General features: G+C 40.2%; 1 protein-coding gene across 1 annotated transcript in view; it reads left to right on the plus strand.

Moving 5' to 3' along the window:
- ITGAE (integrin subunit alpha E) overlaps positions 1 to 24,111 on the plus strand; it is a 64,007-nt gene that overhangs the window by 32,344 nt on the left and 7,552 nt on the right. The window contains exons 14-27 of the mRNA XM_069944806.1: positions 3,568 to 3,710; positions 4,927 to 5,067; positions 5,181 to 5,393; positions 6,626 to 6,756; positions 7,023 to 7,150; positions 8,831 to 8,976; positions 10,157 to 10,282; positions 16,277 to 16,350; positions 17,381 to 17,513; positions 17,698 to 17,799; positions 18,399 to 18,478; positions 20,390 to 20,467; positions 21,701 to 21,773; positions 21,863 to 21,970. Of these exons, the coding sequence (XP_069800907.1) occupies positions 3,568 to 3,710; positions 4,927 to 5,067; positions 5,181 to 5,393; positions 6,626 to 6,756; positions 7,023 to 7,150; positions 8,831 to 8,976; positions 10,157 to 10,282; positions 16,277 to 16,350; positions 17,381 to 17,513; positions 17,698 to 17,799; positions 18,399 to 18,478; positions 20,390 to 20,467; positions 21,701 to 21,773; positions 21,863 to 21,970 (1,676 nt within the window). The remainder of the gene's footprint in view (positions 1 to 3,567; positions 3,711 to 4,926; positions 5,068 to 5,180; positions 5,394 to 6,625; positions 6,757 to 7,022; positions 7,151 to 8,830; positions 8,977 to 10,156; positions 10,283 to 16,276; positions 16,351 to 17,380; positions 17,514 to 17,697; positions 17,800 to 18,398; positions 18,479 to 20,389; positions 20,468 to 21,700; positions 21,774 to 21,862; positions 21,971 to 24,111) is intronic.

Raw genomic sequence — 24,111 nt, forward strand, 5'->3', positions numbered from 1 at the left:
TAGATATATTCAGCTTTGTTGCATTTATTTTTGATTTTAGAGATTGCGCTAAAATATAGAACTGCCTTAGTTGATTTGTATAATTAAGTTACTAACTTACTTCTGATTAAAGGGGTGGGTGACTTTATAGTAAAATTACTGAGTGTTCAGTATTGGGAAGTGTACTGACAGCAGTGTCCTGTGTACTGTACCTCATAGAGCTAAGTCTGCCCATAACCATTGCTATAAAGTGGACAACCCCTTTAATTTAATTAGGTTTTTGTAAGTGCTGTTGATGGTGTTAGCTGAAACTACTGTACTTGGCCAGCTGAAAATTAGGAGTCTAAAAGCTCAACTATACTATTTGTTTTAAAGGGGTACTCCAGTGAAAAAAAAATTCTTTCAAATCAACTGGTGTCAGATGGTTATATAGATTTGCAGTTTATTTCTTTTAAAAAAATCTCAAGTCTTCTTGTACCTATCAACTGCTTTATGCCCTGCAGGAAGTGGTGTAATCTTTCCAGTCTGACACATTCCTCTCTGCTGCCACCTCTGTCCATGACAGGAACTGCAGAACAGAAAAGTTTTTCTATGGAGATTTGCTACTGCTCTGGACAGTTCCTATCGGGGACAAAGATGGCAGCAGAGAGCACTATGTCAGACTGAAAAGAATACACCACTTATAATTTTCTGATGCTAGTTGATTTGAAATATTTTTTTTTCCACCTGAGGGCTCATTAATAAAAAGCAGCAATACTTTTTTTGCACATACAATAAAAAACCCTTCTCCATGCCACCATGTGCCAGTTTTATTTTGCAATAAAGGTTTTAATTAAAACTTTTTAACCATTCATTGGAGATGAAAGTCTAAGTACAACAAACATGTCTTTATTTCAGGGTTGTACTCACAGGACGGTAGAGTAGGCGGCTGCCCAAGGCGCCTTTGAGAAGGAGGAATATATGATAGACCCTTGGGACCTGCATCTATTCCCTAGAATGGGGGTTCCTGAACCCCAGTCCAGCCTTGTGAGGTGGCCTTTGGTGGGAACAGAGAGGTGGCTGAAATTACAGCAGCCACCAAGCTCATTGTGGTCTGCTGGTTTTGCAAGTCCCATATAGGTTAATAGGAGTAACAGTATCAGCATAGTTCACTATGCTGCCCTCATTCTGTAAAGCTCATGTTAGAAAACAGTTTAACTTATTGTGCTATATTGTTTCCACTTTTGGAAGAGTTACTGAAAGGTTTTTTTTCCACTTCGGGAAAATATCTGGAAAGGCGGCCGTCTCGTAACATAGACAGCTGCCTATAATGATCATGGTCATTATTAGTGTCCCTCTATATAACAAGAGGGCCGACTTTAACCGATATGTTCCCAAAGTAAGAACATAGACAAATAGTGGAACACGGCTAGTATGGCTGCTTCTGAATTTGAGGAGAGCTGGTCCCACCCCTGCTTAGACTATGTTTTTTTTTTTTTTTTGGAATGAGAAATTGAACCATCTTCTACCAACTGTGCACACATATTAGGTGACAGCATCTCATTAGACATTAAGGTGGCGCTGTCCTATCTCCCTTTCTTATATGATATACTATGAAAAACCATTTCACTTTATGTATATGTTTATATGTGTTTCTAAAGTTTAACCCCTAGGCGACCTAGGACGTACTGGTACGTCCTGGAAGTCTGTCCCCAGACGACCCTGGACGTACCGGTACGTCCTGAGCTATGAAGCGCGCTCCGGAGCGGAGTGCTCTTCCTAACAGGTGGGGGTTGGCTGCAATTAGCAGCCGGCACCTCGCTGTTAATGACACGCTGCAGCGTCACATTAACTCCTTAAACGCCGCGATCGCTGCGCGGCCGCGGCGTTTAAGTGTAAGTGACAGGGGGAGTCCCCTGTCACTTACCGATCGGGACCCACTGCAGTGTGACTGCGGGGGTCCTGATTGGTAAAACGGACCGCCGGAGGTCTCTCACCTGCCTCCGTGCGGTCCGATCGGCGCTCGGTTCTCTGAGCCTGCACAGGCAGGCTCAATGAGCGGAGCGCCGATAACACTGATCAATGCTATGCCTATGGCATAGCAATGATCAGTGTAAAAATCAAAGTAGTGCATGTACAAGTCCCCCAAAGGGACTTAAAATGTGTAAAAAAAAGTTAAATTCACTAACAAACTACCCCAAAACCCCTCCCCCAATAAAAGTTTAAATCACCCCCCTTTCCCATTATATAAATAAAACATATAAAACTAAATAAATAAATAAACATATAATATACCGTAGCGTGCGTAATTGTCCGATCTATTAAAATATAATAAGCGTAATTGCGAACGGTGAACGGCGTAGACAAAAAGAGGGAAAAAAGTGCGCGGATTACCGATTTTATGATACATTATATATTTTAAAAAATTAATAAAAAGTGATCAAAACGTCCGATCTTCACAAATATGGTATTAATAAAAACTAGAGATTATGGCGGAAAAAAATTACACCCCATACAGCCCCATATGTGAAAAAAATAAAACTGTTATAAGCGTCACAATAGGCCCATTTTATTAATAATTAATTGCCAAAAAAAAGGATTTCATTAAAAAAAATATATATAACATTAGAGAATCTGTGTAAACCTGCATATGGTTGTGTTCCGACTGACCTATAGAATAATGGTATCATCGCTTTTACCATATAATGCATTACGTAGACACAGGAACCCCCCAAACGTTCCCATATTGCATTCTTTTTTACGATTATATCTATTTATATCTTCATAAATAATATATTTGGGGTTCCCTCATACATGTTATGGTAAAATGAAAGACGCCATTACATAGTACAACTATTACTGTAACAAACAATCCATTACATGGCCTTGTAGATAGAAAACTGAAAGTGCTAGAGCTTTTAGAAGGGGAGGAGGGAAAAACGAAAGCGCAAAGATCAAAATTTGCACAGTCCACTGGGTCATTTTGGGCCTGGTCCTCAAAGGGTTAAAGCAAAAGAGTTCTTAAAGGTGGTTCTATGCAGATATTGTTTTCAAATGCCTCTGGGTGCTGTAAAAATAAAAAACCGAAGCAATACTCATAGGATAGGGGATAATAAGCTGATCGTGGTCAAGTCCAACTGCTAGGACTTTAAATGATCCCAAGAACAGGGACAACATTTTTCCTGGGGTGAAAGGTGTACACCGCACATATGAGAACAGCATTCCATTTATTCTCTATGGGGCCATTGAACATTTAAAGAAGTGAACTTGAATGAATAGAGCCCTGGTGGCACACCATTCATTGTTGTCCCTGTTTTTGGATTGGAGGGGGTCCCAGAAGTCTAACAACTTGAGATAAGAATACCCTTTAAACTAATGTGAAAATATTATTATTTCCTTATTCTTTAGCTTATCAATGGGATCAGTTATGATCAATTTAAGAGATCCTTTATTACATGTAAGGATCCGTCATGATTGTTTGTTTTTGTTTTTTTTACCACTGACTAAATATGGGTCTAGATACCCTCTTATAAAGAAAATACCATATATATAAAAAAAAATACAATTAATTATAGGATTTTATTTTTTATTGCTTAATATGGAAAACAGGATACAGTGTGAGCACAGCAAACAGAAAATACTTGTCCCTGTATATAGCTGGAGCACCAAGACATTCCAATGTTGGGAAAGTCCTTATCTTTGAAGAAGATTTTAGAAATTACCACCTCTGGCAGACCCTTACAGGTGAACAGGTAAGCAATGATTATCCATCTTTAGTCTTTTAGCGGGAACCAATCATGATAAAATCACCCCTGCAGCTATAAATAGATTACAAAGGCCCTGGCACTGTTTCCAGGGATGTAAGTAATTGATATGAGCGTTACTTACAGTATATGACCCAAAACATATGTTGTAAATCCTACCTATGTAGACATGGGGGTAGTCCTCAGCTCCTAAATAGTCACCACTGGCAGGGAAGCTGTTCGGCAATCATACCTCCTTGGGAGCGTCAGTGCTCAGGGACAGGCCCTCTGTCGCACTGTAGGCTCCTATATGCCGATGCTCCCAGGGAGGTGTGATTGCCGAAGGGTAGACATAAGTGAACCGGGCCGAGATGGCATTTGGCATTTGACTCCCACTGTCTTCCTGTTCCGTGGGGAAGGTGTAGACGAGCCAAGCCCCACCTGGAAAGCAGGGATACAGCCTATCACATAGCCCATCCTGCCAGTTGAGCTGTGTAAAGGCTCATCAAAAAAGTGCCTATCACCAAGTTTGACCATCTAAAAGAATCTTAAAGGAGAACTCAGGCGAAAACAAAAAATACAGTGCAGGCTGGGGGGTGATGGAAAATAATAAAGAATCTATACTTAACCATCACAGTTCCCCCGCAGCGCTGTATTAATGCTTGTGGACCCCCAATGGGCTCCTGAATATCCTGCTCTTTCAATGTCACAACCTGGCTGAGGAATGCCCACTCAGCTATTCAGTGACAGGGTGGGACATTGCTGTAGTCACTGACAGGCTGAGCAGGCACGCCCCGTCAAGTCTCGATGACAACGGAACATGGGAGAAAATGGAGACTGGAGGGTAAGAGCGAGGTGGTGACTAGGCTTGAAAGAACAGCGGAAATTCTTAGGTTCTATCGAACTCGAACCTTGCCTTCCTGGTCCGTGGGGAAGGAGGAGACAGCCGCCTGGAATTCCGGGATTCAGCCTAGGTAATAGGCTGTATCCCCGAATTCCAGGTGGTACCCAGGCTGTCTCCTCCTCCCTATGGATCGGGAAGGCATCAGGAATCAAATGCGGAAGGTTCGGCAAGGTTCGAGTTCGATAGTGATAGTCTTACTTGTCCCACACCCACCTGCCTGCACTTTATTTTTGTATTTATACTTTTGTTTTCTCCTTTAAGACAAGAGTTGAAAAGTAAGAAGTATTAAAAACCTTTTCTTTCGATTCTGTGGACACACAGCTTGGATCCTACTTTGGTCACCAGCTTTGCACCATAGATGTCAATAAAGATGGATATACAGATTTCCTTCTAGTTGGGGCACCATTTTACCATATCAAGGGTGAAGAAGGACGAGTCTACCTTTATAAGCTTATCAATGAGGTAAAAATGAAATTGTGTTACTACCATGTACGGCATGCTGACAAACAGAAATACAACTCTGGGGATTCACTTATGACTTTTACTTTTATGTTTCCAATGTTGTGTCTGTACAGAGGTCGTTCACACTTGTTTTAAAACTCGAACAACCGTACTATTCATTTGCAAGGTTTGGTTACTCCATAGCTCAGATTGGGGATGTCAATCATGATGGTTTCCAAGATATTGCTATAGGAGCTCCTCTTGAGGGACGTTTTGAAAATCCAGATTCTTTTGGCAGTGTCTACATCTATAACAGTATGGCAGATGGCATCCACAAAACACCTCAGGTATGAAAAAATATAAGATCACTGGGACTTGTAAACTTCTAAACCACAGCACTTTGGAACCTTTTTTTTTTTTAAAGGCATGTTTTGACTAATACAATCTATATGGAGTACACAGTTGGTGGTACAACAATGTAGGGTATTCCTAGATCTTACTCTAGGGATGTTCAACTTTGTATATTAGTAAAGCAAAGCCTAATTCACACACCCCAAGCTTCATATTCACACGCCTCTAAACCTAATATAAACCCCATTAGGCTCATAGTCACACCATCTAAGCCCAGCTTTAACAACCCTTTTTAAATAAAGGTCCTGCCCATCTGACAAATCCATCCATGAGACTTCCCCCTTTCCATCCTGGTGACCATGGGATCACCAGTTCAGGGTATCTGCAGTAGATGATGAAGCTTAGCTAATATAGCCAAATTTAGCAATATCAGCAAATCAGTAATAATAATAATAATTAATTTATTTCAATGTAAAAATGTCTTGGGGAACAAAATATGTCAAATAAAAAAGTAAGAATAAAGAAAAAAAAACTGAAATAAATATAACAAATAGAAATAAGAACATAAGGTCCAAACAATGCTTCTAGCCCCCACACCATATCCATAACTTATATAGAAGTGACTACAACACAAAGGGGGAGATTTATCAAAGGGTGTAAAATTTAGACTGGTGCAAACTGCCCACAGCAACCAATCACAGCTCCTCTTTCCTTTCACCAGAGCTGGAGGCTGAGTTGTGATTGGTTGCTGTGGGCAGTTTACACCAGTCTAAATTTTACACCCTTTGATAAATCTCCCCCAAAGGGCACACAACTAAAAATTTTAGCAGCACTTTGTGCCTTTAATAAAAACAAAACTACATACAATTGCAATTTTTCTCTATTTTCCCCAATATCACAAGCATTAACAAATTATGTAAAAATGGCCAGACATATATATGAAAAAAAAATTCAATCCGTTATTTTCTTTTGATAATGTAAGTCAATAAGAAACGGATTCTGCCGTATGGCATACGGCACCATCCATTTTTAAACAAAAACAAAAACACATTGTGAACCCAGTCTAACAGAATAAGAAGACGCTTTATAACTTTCAAATCAGTGAGTAGTAATAAATCTGAAAATACATGTCAGGAAGAGGGAAATGGGCCCAGTCTGGAAGTGATTATATTTGAGAGATATAAGAAATCCCCTGTGATTTTTAAATCTATGTTATATTCTATTACAGAGAATTAGATCAATGGATTTCACTCAGAAGCTGCAGTTCTTTGGCCAGTCTATAGATGGGGGCCTGGATATTACTGGAGATGGATATATTGATATCGCAGTCGGGGCCTTAAGAAATGTTATTGTTCTTCAGTAAGTTATTGAAACTTTGAAAAAGTCTAATATTATTTTCCTTTCAAAATGTTCCATGTTTTGACACTGTTGCATGTACATAAATTACCCTATAGAACCACCAAGTGATGTATAGGAAATCCAAAAAGGCTTAAAATAAAAGCAAAGTTACAGTATACTGCAACATACTGCACAAACATTTGAAAAGCAAAAATCAAAGCAACCTCGGCACCACCAGAAAACACCTTTTATCATCTGTCTGAAATATGTATTTATTTTTTTTACAGGTCCTGTCCAGTGGTTAAAATAAGGGCCATCATGCATTTTGAGCCTGATAAAATCCCAGTGACTCCTACTAACTATAACACTGTAAAGGCTAATCTGTGCTTTTTAGTAATACCTTTCAACCAAACAGGTAAGCAAACATATAGTATCACAAATACCCAAGGCTCTCTGGAGGCTTGTGTCTATAGGGGACCCCTTGGAGAGTTGCACTTGCTATGTTGTATATTTATACTATGGGGGACATTTATTAAGTCCGGCGTTTTTTACACTGGACTTATAAATGTCCCGGACATCTCCGGACTGCCTCTACATAAATCCCGTGCGCTCTGGTGCGCACCGCCGAAAACCTACGCCAGCTTAGCACTGGAGTAAGTTTTCGTCGTATCTTTTTGCGGAACGGATGGTGAATCGCGCGGACTCTCAGTCCGCGCCCTCCGTTCCGCCCCCTTCATACCCCCTTCGCGCCCCCTGGCGTAAAGTGCCGATTTGCTAATATTTTATTCGCAAATCGGCCATTTGCGAATAAAGTATTGCGCAAATTTCTGCCGAAAACCCCCGGACCGCACGATGATACATGTCTCCCTATATGTTAGTTCTAAAATTGTGCCATGTGCCGCAAAAAAAAACAAAAAAACTGGCAAGCCATTGTGTGGTTGTAGTTGCAGCACTGATTATGCTAAAGATGCACATCAGTATTACTGTCCATAGTCGTGAGGGGCTCAAGAGTGGCAATAAAGTGATTGTGCTACTTCATGTTTACTGTTATTTAGAGAATTTTTTAACATGTCATAGACAGACTTCCCTTTAAAGGGAAGACCCACTCACTATCGCAAGCCACTTGCTTAGCACGGGATCTCTGAATGGCGGATACCAAAGCCCATTATAGCTGTGACCTCCTCCAGAAGGGGGGAGTCATGGGAGTGGTTGCTGCGGGCGCAGAATTCTTAAAGGCACCAAATTAGGTGAGTGGCGATGGGTACTGTTGCTATGAGGCCCCATGAATCCTAGTTACGCCCGTGTGTGTGTGTATGTATGTATCTGTGGGTACATATGTATATGTCATACTAGGAGCAGCCAGGCTGGGAGAAGTCTTCAAGATAGCCTGGCCTGGTTACAAAGGAAAAGTGAATGATTCTGATATTAGATCTATTAAAATATAACAACCGTCATCGCAAATGGTGTAAACAAAAATAGGGAAAAACGCCAAGATTACCCATTTTTTGTTACGTTAAATATATATAAAAAAAATTATTAAAAAGTGAGCAAAACATCCGAGCTACAAAAATATGGTATTAATAAAAACTAGAGCTCATGATGCAAAAAATGACACCCCATACAGCCCCGTAGGTGAAAAAATAAAACTGTTATAAGCGTCACAATAGGCCCATTGTATTAATAATAAATTGCAAAAAAAGGATTTAATAAAAAAATATAAATAACATAAGAGAATCTGTGTAACCTGCATATGGTTGTGTTCGGACTGACCTATAGAATAATGGTTTCACCAATTTATATCTTCATAAATAATAATTTTGGGGTTCCATCATACATGTTATATTAGAATGAAAGATGCCATTACAAAGTACAACTACTCCTGTAAAAAACAAGCCCTCTAAGAGCTCTTAGAAGGGGAGGAGGAAAAAGCGAAAACACAAAAATGAAAATTTGCACGGTCCACTGGGTCATTTTGGGCTTTGTCCTCAAAGGGTTAAAATATATGTGGTGTATATTATGTATATACAGTATGTAGACAAAACAAAAATAACAATATAACCTCTAGTAATTCATCCACCTATGACTCAACTTTCAGAGCTTAATAAATCCCATCTTGATTACAAAATTGAGCTGGATGTCTCCATGGAGCAGAAACGATCAACTTTCCAAAATGAAATCTCTAGCAGAGGAAAACTGTACTTCACTCATCAAAACTGTACTTCATTTTTCCTGACAATACAGGTAATTATTGATTATAAAGTCTTATGTCCTAAAACCGCCTTAGAATACACAGTATGTCGCATGTTTTGTTGTAGCAAGGAGTTGAGAAATATTGCTCTTGCTTTTAGTGACACCCTTAAAGGGAAGCTATCAGCTTCCAGGTCCTACCTAAGGTGCTGACAGTGTGCTGTAGCTGGCAGTCCCCTTGTGAGCATGGTACCATTTGGTTATTTGTGCAACACTCTGGCACACCTCACCACTCCTTCCTTCTCCCTCCTCTTAATGAACAATGCTTCTTGCTAAGCTGTCAGCCAGTGTCTCTGCTGCCTGGCCTCCTGCTCACTCATCTGTCAGTCAGTGTCTCTGATTGCAGATCAGCCCTCTGTAGGCAGTTTATGTCTGAAAGAAACAGATATAGTTGAATCTGTAGGAACTGTGGTCAACGGGTAACTCACCTGTCTAGAGACCTGCCAGCAATTCATTCTTTGGTTCAAATCTTCTGTTATTTTTTTCTTATTATTATTTTTAAAGCCATATTCACACACAGTATTTTTGCTCAGTATTGTCAGTATTTTGAGACCAAAACCAGGAGTGGATGGAAAACACAGAAAGGATCTGTTCACACACTGTTGAAATTTAGTGGATGGCCGCCATTTTATGGCAAATAGTGGCCATTATTTCAAAACGATGGCCGTTGTTTTAAAATAATGGCAATTATTTGCCATTAAATAGCAGCTATTTAGAGGAGACCTAGAGAAGGAAACCAGAGGAGTGCAGACAATTGAGAAAATATTTGTTGTTCTTTAGATGTACAGCTGCCATATTCCCAAATTCCCAAATGAATCTCTGTTTGGGAGGCTTGGTTTGCTTATCTCTAACACAGGCATATTTGCTACTGGAAATACATTAGATTTCCAGTTTTATTTTGTGGCGAAAAGAAACTAGCTATTTATAGATAGCATCGGTCAGATCTAGCATGGGTCAGTGACATAAGAGCATGTAGCCTTCAGCAATCCTGTGATCCCTCCACTATGGTCCATACACAGCCTACCGTTGAAGTTTAGTGCCCCTATGAATTTGGTCCTAAAGGCAACTGCCTCTTTAGCTCCGACCACGCAATGGCACTCTGTTGCCATGTCCTATGTAACCTTATAAAATTTATACTGATTGTTCTCTTTTTTTTTTTTTTTTTACTTTACAGCCTTGTACCTATGATTGTTTCAGTGATATTGTAATCAAGGTATCTTACACTTTGATTTCTGACTCACAAAGAGATCTCCCCCCACCAGTGCTGGATTTCTATGACCACAATTATACTCATATTCAGGTAAAAACATTGGAAAAAAATATGTTGATATAACAAGAGAAGACTAATAATTGTTGACTTATCCAACATTATTAAATCTAGTGAATGAATTATCTATCTCTCTGTTTATTCTGTACATTTGGTATGAAGGCAGCATTTCACCACTTTAATGCTAAGGAATCTAAGAAACAGGACTATCTCATTTCCTGTAAAAACATAACCATTTTCCGGATTGGCTCTCACTTACTGGGACTTGTCCTATTCATTTGATTAGCTGGCAGGTAACACTACAGTTCCTCTGCAGTTCCTCTTAAGTTCACACCGTGTTATAGTGGGATACATTGAAGGGAAGAACTTGGGAAGCTCTGAAGATCTAATTGTCCATATATGGACAGTTCTATGATATGGGTATTACATAGTTACATAGTTAATACGGTTGAAAAAAGACACATGTCCATCAAGTTCAACCAAGGAGGGGATGGATACAGGGAAGGGGGAGGGATGATAGGTTCTATACATATGCATTTATATTATTTTGCTCTAAGAACTTGTCTAGGCCAGTTTTGAAGCCCTCTAATGTTGTGATCAGATCCTGTGGGAGACTGTTCCACAGATTCACAGTTCTCATGGTAAAGGCTTGTCGCCTCCGGAGATTGAACCTTTTTTTCTCCAGGCGGAGGCAATGCCCTCTTGTCCTTTGAGGGGGTTTTACTTGGAACATCTTTTCCCCATATTTCTTGTAGGGGCCATTTATATATTTAAATAAGTTAATCATATCTCCCCTTAAACATCTCTTCTCCAGACTAAACAAATGTAATTCTTTTAATCTCTCCTCAAAACTAAGATGCTCTATTCTCCTTATTAGTTTAGTTGCCCGTCTTTGTACCCTCTCCAGCTCTAGAACATCCTTTTTATGAATCGGGTTCCAAAACTGGACAGCATACTCCAGATGAGGCCGCACCAAAGCTTTATAAAGCGGTAATATTATATCCCTGTCCTGTGAGTCCATGCCTGTTTTAATGCATGAAAATATCCTGCTGGCCTTAGAAGCAGCTGACTGACATTGTGTACTGTTCTGTAGTCTATTATCTACACATACACCCAGATCCTTCTCCATCAGCGACTCTCCCAGAGTAACTCCCCCCAGGACATATGATGCATGCGGGTTATTAGTGCCCAGGTGCATAACTTTACATTTATCCACATTGAACCTCATTTGCCAAGTGGACGCCCAAACACTCAGTGTGTCTAAGTCATCCTGTAACATCTGCACATCCTCCATAGACTGTACTGTACTACAAAGCTTGGTGTCATCTGCAAAGATAGAAACATTGCTGTTAATTCCATTCTCAATATCATTAATAAACAAGTTAAACAGAAGAGGGCCCAGTACTGACCCTTGGGGTACACCACTTATTACCGGGGACCATTCGGAGTAGGAATCATTGACGACCACTCTTTGGGTACGATTTTTAAGCCAGTTTTCAATCCAGTTACACATTAAATTTTCCAAACCGATAGACTTTAACTTACCCATCAGACGTCCATGAGGAACTGTGTCAAACGCTTTTGCAAAATCCAGGTACACGATATCCACAGCCGCGCCGCCATCCAGGCTTCTACTTACCTCTTCATAGAAACATATTAGGTTGGTTTGACAGCTTCTGTCCTTAGTAAAACCATGCTGGTTATCACTTATAATACTATTAGCCACTACATATTCCTGGATGTAGTCCCTTTTAAGCCCCTCAAATAGTTTCCCCACAATGGACGTTAAGCTTACAGGTCTATAGTTACCTGGGGAAGTTTGAGAGCCCTTTTTGAAGATCGGCACTACATTTGCCTTACGCCAGTCCCTCGGCACAATACCAGTAAGCAAAGAATCACTGAATATTTTATACAAGGGTAGAGAAATTACAGAACTGAGTTCCCTAAGAACTCTGGGGTGTGATCCATCAGGCCCTGGAGCTTTGGTTACATTGAGTTTATTTAATTTATCTTGGACCATATCTATAGTAAACCAGTTCAGTACATTACATGTGTTAGCAGCACTGGCCCCACCCACCTCAGTACTGGCCCCACCCACCACAGCTCCATCCTCTTCTTTTGTATATACAGAACTGAAGAAGCCATTAAGTAACTCAGCTTTCTCCTGATCCCCAGTTATTAATTCCCCGTCGCCATTATTTACGGGTCCTACATGCTCTGACCTTGGTTTTTTTGCATTAATATATTTGAAGAATTTTTTGGGGTTTCTTTTGCTATCTATGGCTACCTGCCTTTCATTGTGAATTTTTGCTGCTTTTATTAAATTTTTACAGGTTTTGTTGACTTCTTTGTAATGTTTAAGGGTATAAACCCACACACCGTATATGCAGCGTATTTACTGCTGCGATACGCAGCAAACACGCAGCAAACACGCAGCAAATACGCAGCAGATTAGATCAAAATAAATGAACACAGCATCAAATCTGTACCAACAAATCTGCTGCGTATTTGCTGCGTATTTGTTGCGTATCTGCTGTGTATACGGTGTGTGGGTTTGTACCCTAAAGGCTAAAGTTGACCCCTCTGATTTGTATTTTTTGAATGCCCCTTTTTTCTCCTTTATAGCCCTTCTAACCTCGGTTGTAAGCCATGTGGGATTTGATTTTTACCATTTATATTTGTTACCCATAGGAATATATTTGGCAGTACAGTTATTTAATGTGGATTTGAAGATTTCCCATTTATTAGCTGTATCCGTATGTGACAACAGCCGCCCCCAGTCTATGCCCTGAAGTTCAGCCCTTAACCCAGGAAAATTGGCCCTTTTAAAATTAAGAGTTTTTGCCCTCCCAACATGTTTTTCTTTTCACACTTTAAGCTAAAAGTCACTATATTGTGGTCACTATTACCCAGGTGTTCATGGACAGTGACATCCCCAACCAGCTCAGCGTTGTTAGAAATAACCAGATCCAACAAGGCATCACTTCTAGTTGGCTCCTCCACAAACTGGCCCAGAAAATTATCCTGCAGGAGGTTAAGAAATTCCCTCCCCTTTGTGGTTTTAGCTGAACCGTAACCCCAATCTATATCTGGGTAGTTGAGGTCCCCCATTACCACTACTGTCCCCTCCCGGGCAGCCTGCTCTATTTGTCTATTGAACTGGCCATCTATCCCCTCAGTAATGTTGGGGGGTCTATAGATTACACCAAGAATAATTTTTTCACTCTTTACCTCCTTCTGTAGTTCTACCCACAATGCTTCCACATTATCACAGTCATCGCCCACTATTGCATCTTTTACACTCACTTTAATATCATTTCTGACATACAGACATACTCCTCCTCCCCTTCTGCCCACCCGGTCCCTTCTGAACAACGCAAATCCTTGAATATTGACAGCCCAGTCATGTGAGGAGTCCAGCCATGTCTCAGTCACACCAACCACATCAATGGACTCCTCCAGAACCAAGGCCTCCAGCTCCCCCATCTTGCTGGCTAGACTTCTGGCATTAGTAACCATACACTTTATATTACCATCGTGTTTACCCGCTTCATTATAAGAAATAGGATTTATTACTGTGCTGTGGCTACAATCATCCTCACTGTTCATCCGCAACATATGGATCTCCCTATGCACTGGTCTTATCCTCCCCCCACAGGACCCTTCTCCTCCCTCCTCATTGTTCTGTCCCCTCTCTAACCTATCTGCCACTACATTACATACTACATTGTCCTCCCTCCACATCCCTAGTTTTAAAACCTCTCCACCCCTTCTAGGATTCTGTCCCCCAGCACAGCGGACCCCCTTCCATTAAGGTGCAAATTATCTGCGGAAAACAGTTTGTACACCAATGAAAATTCAGCTCAGTGCTCTAAAAACCCAAACCCTTCTCCTCTACACCATGACTTGAGCCATGCATTTAACTCCCTAAGCTCCCGCTGTCTTTCCTGTGATGCGCATGGCACAGGCAGTATTCCAGAGAATACCACCTTGGAGGTCCTTCCCTTCAACTTAGCACCTAGTTCTCTAAAATTATTTTTAATAGACCTCCACCTAGCTTGTATCCTGTCATTGGTTCCCACATGGACCACGACAGCTGGGTCATCCCCAGCCCCCCCAAGTAATTTATCCACCCTTTCCACCACATGCCGAACCCTGGCACCAGGGAGACAGCAAACCATTCGGTTGAGGCGGTCTTGGCGACAAATTATTCTATCCGTCTTCCTGATTATGGAATCCCCTACAACCACTAACTGTCTAGGCCTACCTACAATACCATCCCGCCCACTACTAGTTGGACTGTTCCCCCGGCTGTTAGGGAGAACAGGTTCCACTAGTGCTGCCATTTCTGACACTGATGCCCTTGCATCACCACCTAACTTGGCAATTTTGCTTGGGCATACAGTAGGAGAAGTGGCCTTCCTTTTCTTGGATCCCTTACTGGTCCCTCTAACTACATTAACCCAGCTACTTACTTGGGCCTCCTGATCTATATCACCACCCTCCATCTCTAACCCACTAACTTCCTGCTCAGTGAGCCGAAGTTCCCTCTCAAGGTGGCCAAGTTCCCTCAGTGTTGCAATATGCTTCTCCAGATCTCTAATTCGAGCTTCTAGATGGGCAACATGCTCACATCTGTCACAGCGGTAATCACCCTGAAACTCCTGCTCCAGGTGTGCGTACATGCGGCAGACTGCGCTCTGAATGAAACCTTCCATCTCGCTAGCCATCATCCTCAGTGCAAAAAAAAACAGTGAAAAAGAAAGAGATTTAGCACTTACCAGAACTTTTAACTCCTTTTTTCAACTCCACTTATTCAAACCACTTGTCAGCAAACCACAGCAGTGAATATGTGTTGTAATTTCAAATATATGGGCAGTTATATGTCGAAACCTGGGGAAGTCGGATAGTTGGCTCTGTTCTGATCCATACTCTCTACCTCCTGAAAAGGAGAAGTATTGCAGACAGCCACCCAACAACAAGACATTGGATGGCTGTCAGTATCGTGAAAGGGGAATAAATTAGGAGAGAGTAAAGCAATCTGTTCCTCAGGAATCTTGAGTAATAGTGTCTATAAGTGGATGTGATGTCACTGGAGATTGCCAAGTTATCTAGGTGCCTGTAATGAATGCCATACTTTGGCATCATTCACCTTTCTAGACATACAGACTAAGTAACCAGAAACACATTGTGAACCCAGCTTTTTAAGGTGCCCATACACATTACAGGTTGAAGTTGATAAAAACAGGTTATAATAACTAAACTCATTGCTGACCTTATAAAGGGAAACTAAACAACAGGTTAGAAGACTCTAAACTGCTGTTATGTTCCCACAGCGCGTAGAATGCTTAGAATAAAGATCCATTTCTTACCTTCATCCTCAGAAAGTTGTACTACATCTTCAATTTAATTAACATGTAAATTAGGTAATTTGGTGCACTGGGGGTGGTGCTCTGCAGTAATGTTACTCCTGTAGAGATGAGTATTCATGCGGAGGGATGGATCGGTGCACTTAGGTCAGTAGTACCGCTCCCAGTGCACTAAACTGCCTAATTTTCATATTCATTTAACTGAAGATATAGTGAAAACAGTGCTGAAGATGAAGGTAAGTAAATTACCTTCATTCTCCGCGTTCAGTGAGCCAGGTTGGAGTTTTTGTCATCTTCTGGAAAGTAGTTGGCTGTGTTTGACATTTCAGGACATGTTCCCAGAATATTTCCAGAAAGATTAATCATTCTTCTATCTAATGCAAAAATGTTTTGCACTCAAGGAAAGAGAAATTATGTAATAAGTGAGGCCAGAGGCTTAGAAATATAGAGGTCTTCCTATTCTAGAATTCTGCTCTACTAGCATAGTTTATACCATAGTTAGTGGGGAATACTGTATAATGTTTAAAATATGGTCAAAAGTAAGAATGAATATGTGCACATAGGAAGGTACACATCCTATACACAGGATTCCACAAATGCAGATACTGTTAATATGTCCAGCATCATGACCGCTAACTCTGCCATTGTATTCATGTAGTTACCATATGAAAAGGATTGCAATAACAAAGAAACCTGTGTTCCAGAATTGTCACTGAGCACCCAAGTGTCCCGGTAAGACTGGAGTTGCGGGTGATAATACTGAAAAGTCAGTCGAAAATTTTTATTAAAGTACTGTATTGACCCCTAGAAGTTATACAAATCACCAATATACACTTATTATGGGAAATGCACATGAAGTGCTTTTTTCCCTGCACTTACTACTGCATCACGGCTTCACTTCCTGGATAAAATAATGATGTCACGACTCCCAGAGCTGTGCGGGCTATGGCTGCTAGAGAGGATGATGGCAGAGGGATGTTCAGTGTCCCTCCAGTGCCCTGTGCCCTCAGTGTCCCCCTGCCATCATCCTCTCCAGCAGCCACAGCCCGCACCACTTTGGGAGTCGGGTCGTGACATCACCATTTTATCCAGGAAGTGAATCTGATAAGGTGAATTCTACCTTTTCATCCACCTTATTCACAAGTGACTATCCCTGTCCAAATTGAATAAAGCTAAGTGCTAGCGATAAGAAGAAAACACTAGACACAAATAGTCAGTATTGCCTTCTCTTTCAGCTGAGATAGAAGTATACTACCCTTTATTTAGTTTCCCATTGATTATATGTTCCTTCATTATAGGCGGAGTTTCAAGTCACAAAGAGCATACATATAATACTGTGATTGGTTATTCCATAAATGGTTAGCTATTTCCTGTTCGGCGAAGTGAGCTGGGTAGTGGTTAAGTGTTATCAGTTATTAGACATCATCTTCTCCTTTTGTGAGTTCAGGTTGGGATCCTCTCGGGGGGCCAACATTCCTTGTAGACCAGCTAGAAGCGGTTCCAAAGCTGGAGACATTTGAAAGATTACAATGTTTTTCCAAAAGTATTAACTCTTCATGGTCACCTTCACAAAGCCTTGATGCAGTAGTAAGTGCAGGGGAAAAGCACTTTATACGCATTTCCTGTAATAAGTGTATATTGGTAATATGTATAACTTTTGGGGGACAATAAAATACTTTAATAAAAATTTTCGCCGGACTTCTCCTTTAAACTCTTAATGTCGTTGATTATATTAATCATCATATTTTCTCTTTCATTTCAGAAGTCAACTGGTAATTGGCTATAACAAAGATGTGATGGTGACGTTGTCCCTGACAAATGCAGGAGATAATTCTTACATGACCAATGTGACATTAACTTATCCAAAAGCCATGCAATTCTCCATGATTAAACCGGTAAATGAAAAACCAAAAGCATATTTTCATCATATGATATTGTTAGTCAGTGGTTGGCTGTTTTGTCCTTCAGAATGGTCAGTGTTTTCCTTTATGTTTTTGTATTTTATCTCACAAATTATTTCACTACAAATTACATTTTATATTTGTTGTTGTTATTAATGTTTTTATGTTTTACTTTTAGCCTAATAAGCCAGGAATTAAATGTTCTCCTCCCAAGGTCACTTCCTCAGCTAATTCTTCTATGACGTGTGGAATCCGGCATCCGGTGTTTCGAGCCTCGACTGTAAGTTAAACTTTTAAATATAAAGAAGATTTTTAGACAAAACAGATTGATGTGCCATCTACATTATTGGTCATGAAACACTGATCGACAGGGTGCCAACACCTGGCACTGCAATTAGCTGTTCAGTGCCCACACTACACAGTGAATGGGGCAGGAAGCAGTTAGCTCCATTCATTGTGTGGTGGCCAGGCCTGGTAATTTTGCATGTGTAAATCAACTGATTCCTAATATAAAGACATCATATATTCCAGCAGCTCAGGAACGAGGCAATATCCCAAAAACAAAATTTTTATAGAAGAATAAATAACTTTCCTATAGGTATACAACCAACCATTCACATGGGATGACATGTAATGTACACATCAGTTGCATTGCTCAAACCAAACGTAAATGTAATCTAGCCCTAGGGAAGCTAAAGTTTCTCTCAAGAAAGTTTTATGAACCTTTCCTACAACATGTGTGTTAGCCTCTGCACTGCCTACTCTGCTTTTTTTTTTTTTTAATTATTGTTATTTTGTGTTATTTATTATTAATTTATGGTCTAAAAGTTGAATTAGTTGATTGTGCTCAGGAGTAATAATCTATATCTGTTCCTGTAGGAAACATTTTCTGTTATTTGGCAATTAACCGAAGAGAAATTTTCTACTGCAGAGGCCACTATTTCTTATGTGGTTAACAAGTAAGTATATTCTTAGATTCTAAAAACCTTTACCATTTCTTAATATTTTCTAACCAGGATCTGTCCACTTCAGGATTCTGCAAAACATATAGTTTAAAGTGACTCTGTACCCACAATCTGACCCCCCCCCCCCCCCTCCAAACCGCTTATACCGTTGGATAGCTGCTTTTAATCCAAGATCTGTCCTGGGGTCCGTTTGGCAGGTGATGCAGTTATTGTCCTAAAAAACAACTTTTAAACTTGCAGCCCGTTATCAAATGGTTGTGGCCTAGATTGTGTATGCCTTAGGCTGGCACAACCTCTCTGTCCCTCCTCCCCACCCTCCTCATCATAAGGAATGCCCCAGGCAGATTGTGTCCTATTTATCACCTGTGTCAGCATGGCACATGGGCTGCATCGTTAAGGCACCTGTGTAGTTTTCACTGCAGAGGAATAGGAAAAATGGTAAAGAGGGCAGGGAGGAGGGACGGAGGGGTGGGGCAAGATTAGGGCACGGATACTCTAGGCCATGGCAGTTAGGCACAGGGCTGCAAGATTAAAAGTTGTTTTTTAGGACAATAACTGCATCACCTGCCGAACGGACCCCAGGACAGATCTTGGATTAAAAGCAGCTATCCGAAGGTACAAGTAGTTTGGGGGGGACAGATTGTAGGTACAGAGTCGCTTTAAGGGTTTCTTATTTTGACACACACTTATCATAAACCTACAATCTAAGGTTATGTGTCAAATCCATGGATGGAGGACCTTCATACCTCCAGCTGTTGCAAAATTACAATTTTCATCATTCCTGGACTGCCAAAGACAATGCTTTGGCTGTCCAGGCATGATGGGATTTGTAGTTTTTCAACAGCTTAAGAGTAAAGGTTCTGCATCTCTTGTCTAATCCCTACTCGAAACTCTACTGATATATTCATTATTCTCACTAGAGCCAAATGAAAAGCATCCAGAATTGGTGGAGGTCTGAACACTAGAATTAGCAGGGAGAAGAGCTCAGGAGATGTGTTCTATAGACTTTCTATAGAATCTGTCTCCCGCAGTGAGGATATAGATAAGGAGAGAAGCGCTTAGCCAAGTGCTTCTTCCAGATCATTGGGGGGTCTGAACCTATGAATAAGGGCTGTCTACAGCTGGAAATGTGGCAGGGATGCCTGCCGTGTCCTGATGTCTATGTGTCCATTTTTGTTCTTGGATTCATTTTTAATTGGTCCACTAAAGTTGAGGATTTTACCAGGAATACAGAATACTTCTGTTGCATGTTTCTAAGTGGACGTGTAGTAGAACATTAAGAGTAATGGCATTCACAGAAACACGGAATAGAGAACAAGGAATTGCATCACACCTCCAGCAGATATCTGGGAAATTTGGGATAAATTCATAGGTAAGGGGGGGGGGGGGGGACCAATGCAGTAAGATATTACACTGGTTCTCTTTGTACAGAGTGCACAGAGAGGACTGCAACACCATGTCATATAACCTGCCGTGTAGATATAAGTGAACATTTGATAATGCCATTTAAGTATGTAGTTGTGCTTCTGCATCTTATTAAGCAGGTAGGTGGATAAAAGTCTTCCTTGCTTTCTAGGAGTTACCTTGAGTGCATAGACATTCAAAGGGAGCAAATTGAAAACGTTTAAAAGGTTGTATATATATATATATATATATATATATATATATATATATATATATATATATGAATGAGAAAAAAACTTACCTAAGGATGGAAACTTTTTCTTCTTTTATCTATCATGTCTCGGGGCTTCCATGTACAGTATGTCAGATGTTTTCATGCTACTGTCACACAAGCTTATTATTGGTCACTGTGATAAAAAAAATGATTATACCCTGTTTAATAAATGCTGTATATAGAACTATTTTTCTTAAACCTTCTGTAAATATTGTTATTGATTTCAGCTTTAACAGCATCTCAGCCCCACTGTATCAAAAAACAGTGCTCCCAGTAAGATATTCCTTCAGCGCCGTCCTCTCTGTGTAAGTCCTTGGAGTGTGTCTTGCATAAGATGCTTTAATGGTATATTTAATACGAGAGTTGTAAAAACATAGGATATTCACATTCATTTAATAAGAGGAATAAATCATGAGCAACTTGCAAAAATAAAAAACTATTTACTTACTTGTTTGCAACCAAGTAAATAGTTTTCTATTTTAGCCAGTTAGTTGTGGTACTTCCGTATTCTAGCTCATAGCAGTATGTTAGTAGTACTGGACCGCATGTTCTTACCATTGGCATTATACACCTGTGCCTGGCTCTTTTTGAGGGTATCCCTATCCCAGACAGATATTGCTGGGAACCATTGTGCATGTGCTTCATTCAAGGCTTGTCCACAAGCAACCCGAGTTGGCAGCTGTGTGAGATGAACATGAGATAGAGCCTATCCCTAGCACAACTGAATCAGTTAAGCATTCATATGTTCACCTTTCTTATGGCTCCTCTTGTTGTTCATTCATATACTACAGGGGGCACCCCTCTCTCTATTTTCTCTGTCCTATGGATAGGGCATAACAAGATGATCACTGGGGGTATAATGGCTGGAGCCCACACTGATGCCAAGAACAGGGACAAAATTGTCCCTAGAATGAACAGTGCACACTATATACAGGCAGGCAGCACTCCACTGATTCTCTACTGAGGGGGCAATCATTTTAGGTTCAGCACCCGAGTTCAGCACTTGGAAATGTTCAGCTGCCCCATAGATAATAAATATAATGTTGGCCACACATACTACATGCGCACCATTCATTCCAGGAACATTTCAGATTGGTATCCTTTATCCTGTGGGTGGGGAAATACAAAATAAAAACAAAAGGGAAAGGCCCTTGTCTACAAGAGCACACTCTCCATAAGCATCAAAATGATATAGAAAATATAATACACACTCAACACCAATAGCCCTACAGAGCCATCTGTTTTATTCCAGCAGAGCTGCATCCATGTGTTTTATAACTGTAACTGGGTCATGTGATCACTAGTCTGACCCATAGAAAATCACAGTGTTTAATGTATTAGTAGTGGTCTGCAGGATGGCATCATCATGTATTAGATCTCTCTTGACCGCTCCCCTTATGATGGTCTAGAAAACCTCTTAGGTCATTTTTGACAGTATATAATTCATGCACTGACACTGGCATGCTGAATATCACTGGCACATGACTTGCTTCAATATCTATTGCCAATAACCATTTAACATTTATCTACTAATCTAGCCAACCTGCTGCACTTTTTGTGACAATACCACCTGACCGCACGCTGTATGAAGACGTCTATTACACATTTAATGTAAGTGTGCAGGATTCCTCACAGTTTGTATTAATGCAAGCAGATGATTTTTTTTACACCCATTTACAATGTTTTAATTCTGTCCACAGGTGAATGCAGAGAATCCATTTGGTGCTGAACTAAGCCTAGAGTTAAAGATCCCCATTATGTTTCAAGGCATTCTTATTTCGGAAATAAAATTTGTCCAGAAGGTCCAGGTGCGTTCCATGCCCATCGTCTGATATTTATTTTATATATATATATATATATATATATATACAGTATGTATTAACAATCAAGTAGCATTAAAAGGTTACTATGTTGTATGTGGTAGACAAACATAAAGGGGCATATTTATCATTCTTTTTGTGCCATTATTCTGGCATATTTTGTGTTTTTGCCCTGGGGCGTAAAATGTTATGCATCATTTATGAAGCAGTTTGCACTATTTTTTTATGCTAACTGTGCCATTTTAAATTTTTTTACCGTTGTGCTCTAAAGTTTATATACCCCAGCAGAATTTTTGCTTTCTTGTCCTTTTTTTCATAGAATATGAATGATACCACAAAAACTTTATTTTCACTCCTGGTTAGTGGTTGGGTGAAGCCATTTAATGTCAAACTACTGGGTTTTTTCCTCTTTTTAAATCGTAATGACAACCAAGAACATCCAAATGACAGTGATCAAAAAATTACATACTTTTGTTCTTAATACCGTGTATTGCCCCCTTTCACATTAATGACAACTTGAAGTCTTTTGTGGTAGTTGTGGATGAGGCTCTTTATTTTCTCAGATTTTAAAGCTGTCCATTCTTTTTGGCAAAAAGCTTCAAGTTCCTGTAAATTCCTAGGCTGTCTTGCATAAACTGCGCACTTTATATGTCCCCAGAGTGGATTAATGATATTGAGGTCAGGAGACTGAGATGGCCACTCCAGAACCTTCACTTTGTTCTGCAATAGCCAATGGCAGGTCGATTTGGCCTACTGTTTTGGATTGTTGTCATGTTGGAACGTCCAAGTACGTCCCATGCGCAGCTTCTGAACTGATAAGTGCAAATTTGTCTCTAGTATTTGCTGATAACGTGCTGCATTCATATTTCCTTCAACTCTGATCAAGTTTCCTGTGCCTTTATAGCTCACATATTCCCAAAACATCAGAAATCTACCTTCTTGCTTTATAGTGAGAATGGTGTTTCTTCATAGGCCTTGTCGATACCTCTGCAAATAAAACGCTTATGGTTGTGGCCAAACAGTATGAATTTGGTCTCATCACTCCAAATGACCTTGTTCCAGAAGTTTTGAGGCTTGTCTCTGTGCTGTTTGGCGTTTTGTAGATGAGATTCTTTGTGGCATTTGTGCGTTAATGGCTTTCTTCTGGTGTCTTCTCCATGTAGCCCATTTTTCTTCAAGTGCCTCCTTATTATGCATCCTGAAACAGCCACAACACTAGTTTTTCATCCCAAACTATTTTCCTGGCAGTTGTGGCCAACATTTTTGTTGGTCTATCTGTGGTTTGGTTTTTACAGAGCCTCTGATTTTTTATTTGTTAATGGTTCTGGAGTGGCCATGTGAGTCTCCTGATCTCAAAATCATTGAGTGGAAAAAAGGTTTTTGGATTACCATTCATATTCTCTGAGCACAACTGTAAATCACATGGAATGGCAGAACTGATGTTACGCTGTGCTACATAGCAAGTGTCAGACTAAGGAGCAGGAATGGTGGATCACACATTTTTCTTGATACCAAAAATGCATCCCCTTCCATTACTTTAGTACTTTGGTGAAGGAAGAGTAGGAATTTAAAACACACTTTGATGTGGTTTCTTGTTCAGTACTATATAGGCGCAGACTGATTGCCTCCACATAGACATTTATCTAAATGATAACATATTTGCTGTCACTGTTACAACAGTGGGAGTATAGAAGCCTTCCACATACACAGATCAGCCATAACAATATTGACATATTTTTTATTCAGTATGACATTATAGACCAATAATGAATTTCAAAGGAGGACATCCATGTTACTGCTACAATATAAAATTACATTCTAGAGAAGCCATTCATGTCTCATATCTTTGTGGCTACATAATGGGGAAAAGTATGAGACGAAGCACAAGCAACACAGAAAAAAATATATAAATGGATGGAAACTGGTGTGCACCTCAACAGACCTGGCCCTAGTCTACACATTCAGAAAAAAGTAAAGGCAGCAGTCCATTAAATCATCACTTACATCAGTCCATCTCACAATCCAAACACCACATCTCATATACACTAGGTCCAGTTTTATAGGAAGACACCTAACCTAGCAGTATATTTTTGGAATCTGGGACAGAAAATGAAGATTTAAGATAAACC

This window comes from Dendropsophus ebraccatus, chromosome 11 (assembly GCF_027789765.1).
Source record: "Dendropsophus ebraccatus isolate aDenEbr1 chromosome 11, aDenEbr1.pat, whole genome shotgun sequence".
NCBI lineage: Eukaryota > Metazoa > Chordata > Amphibia > Anura > Hylidae > Dendropsophus > Dendropsophus ebraccatus.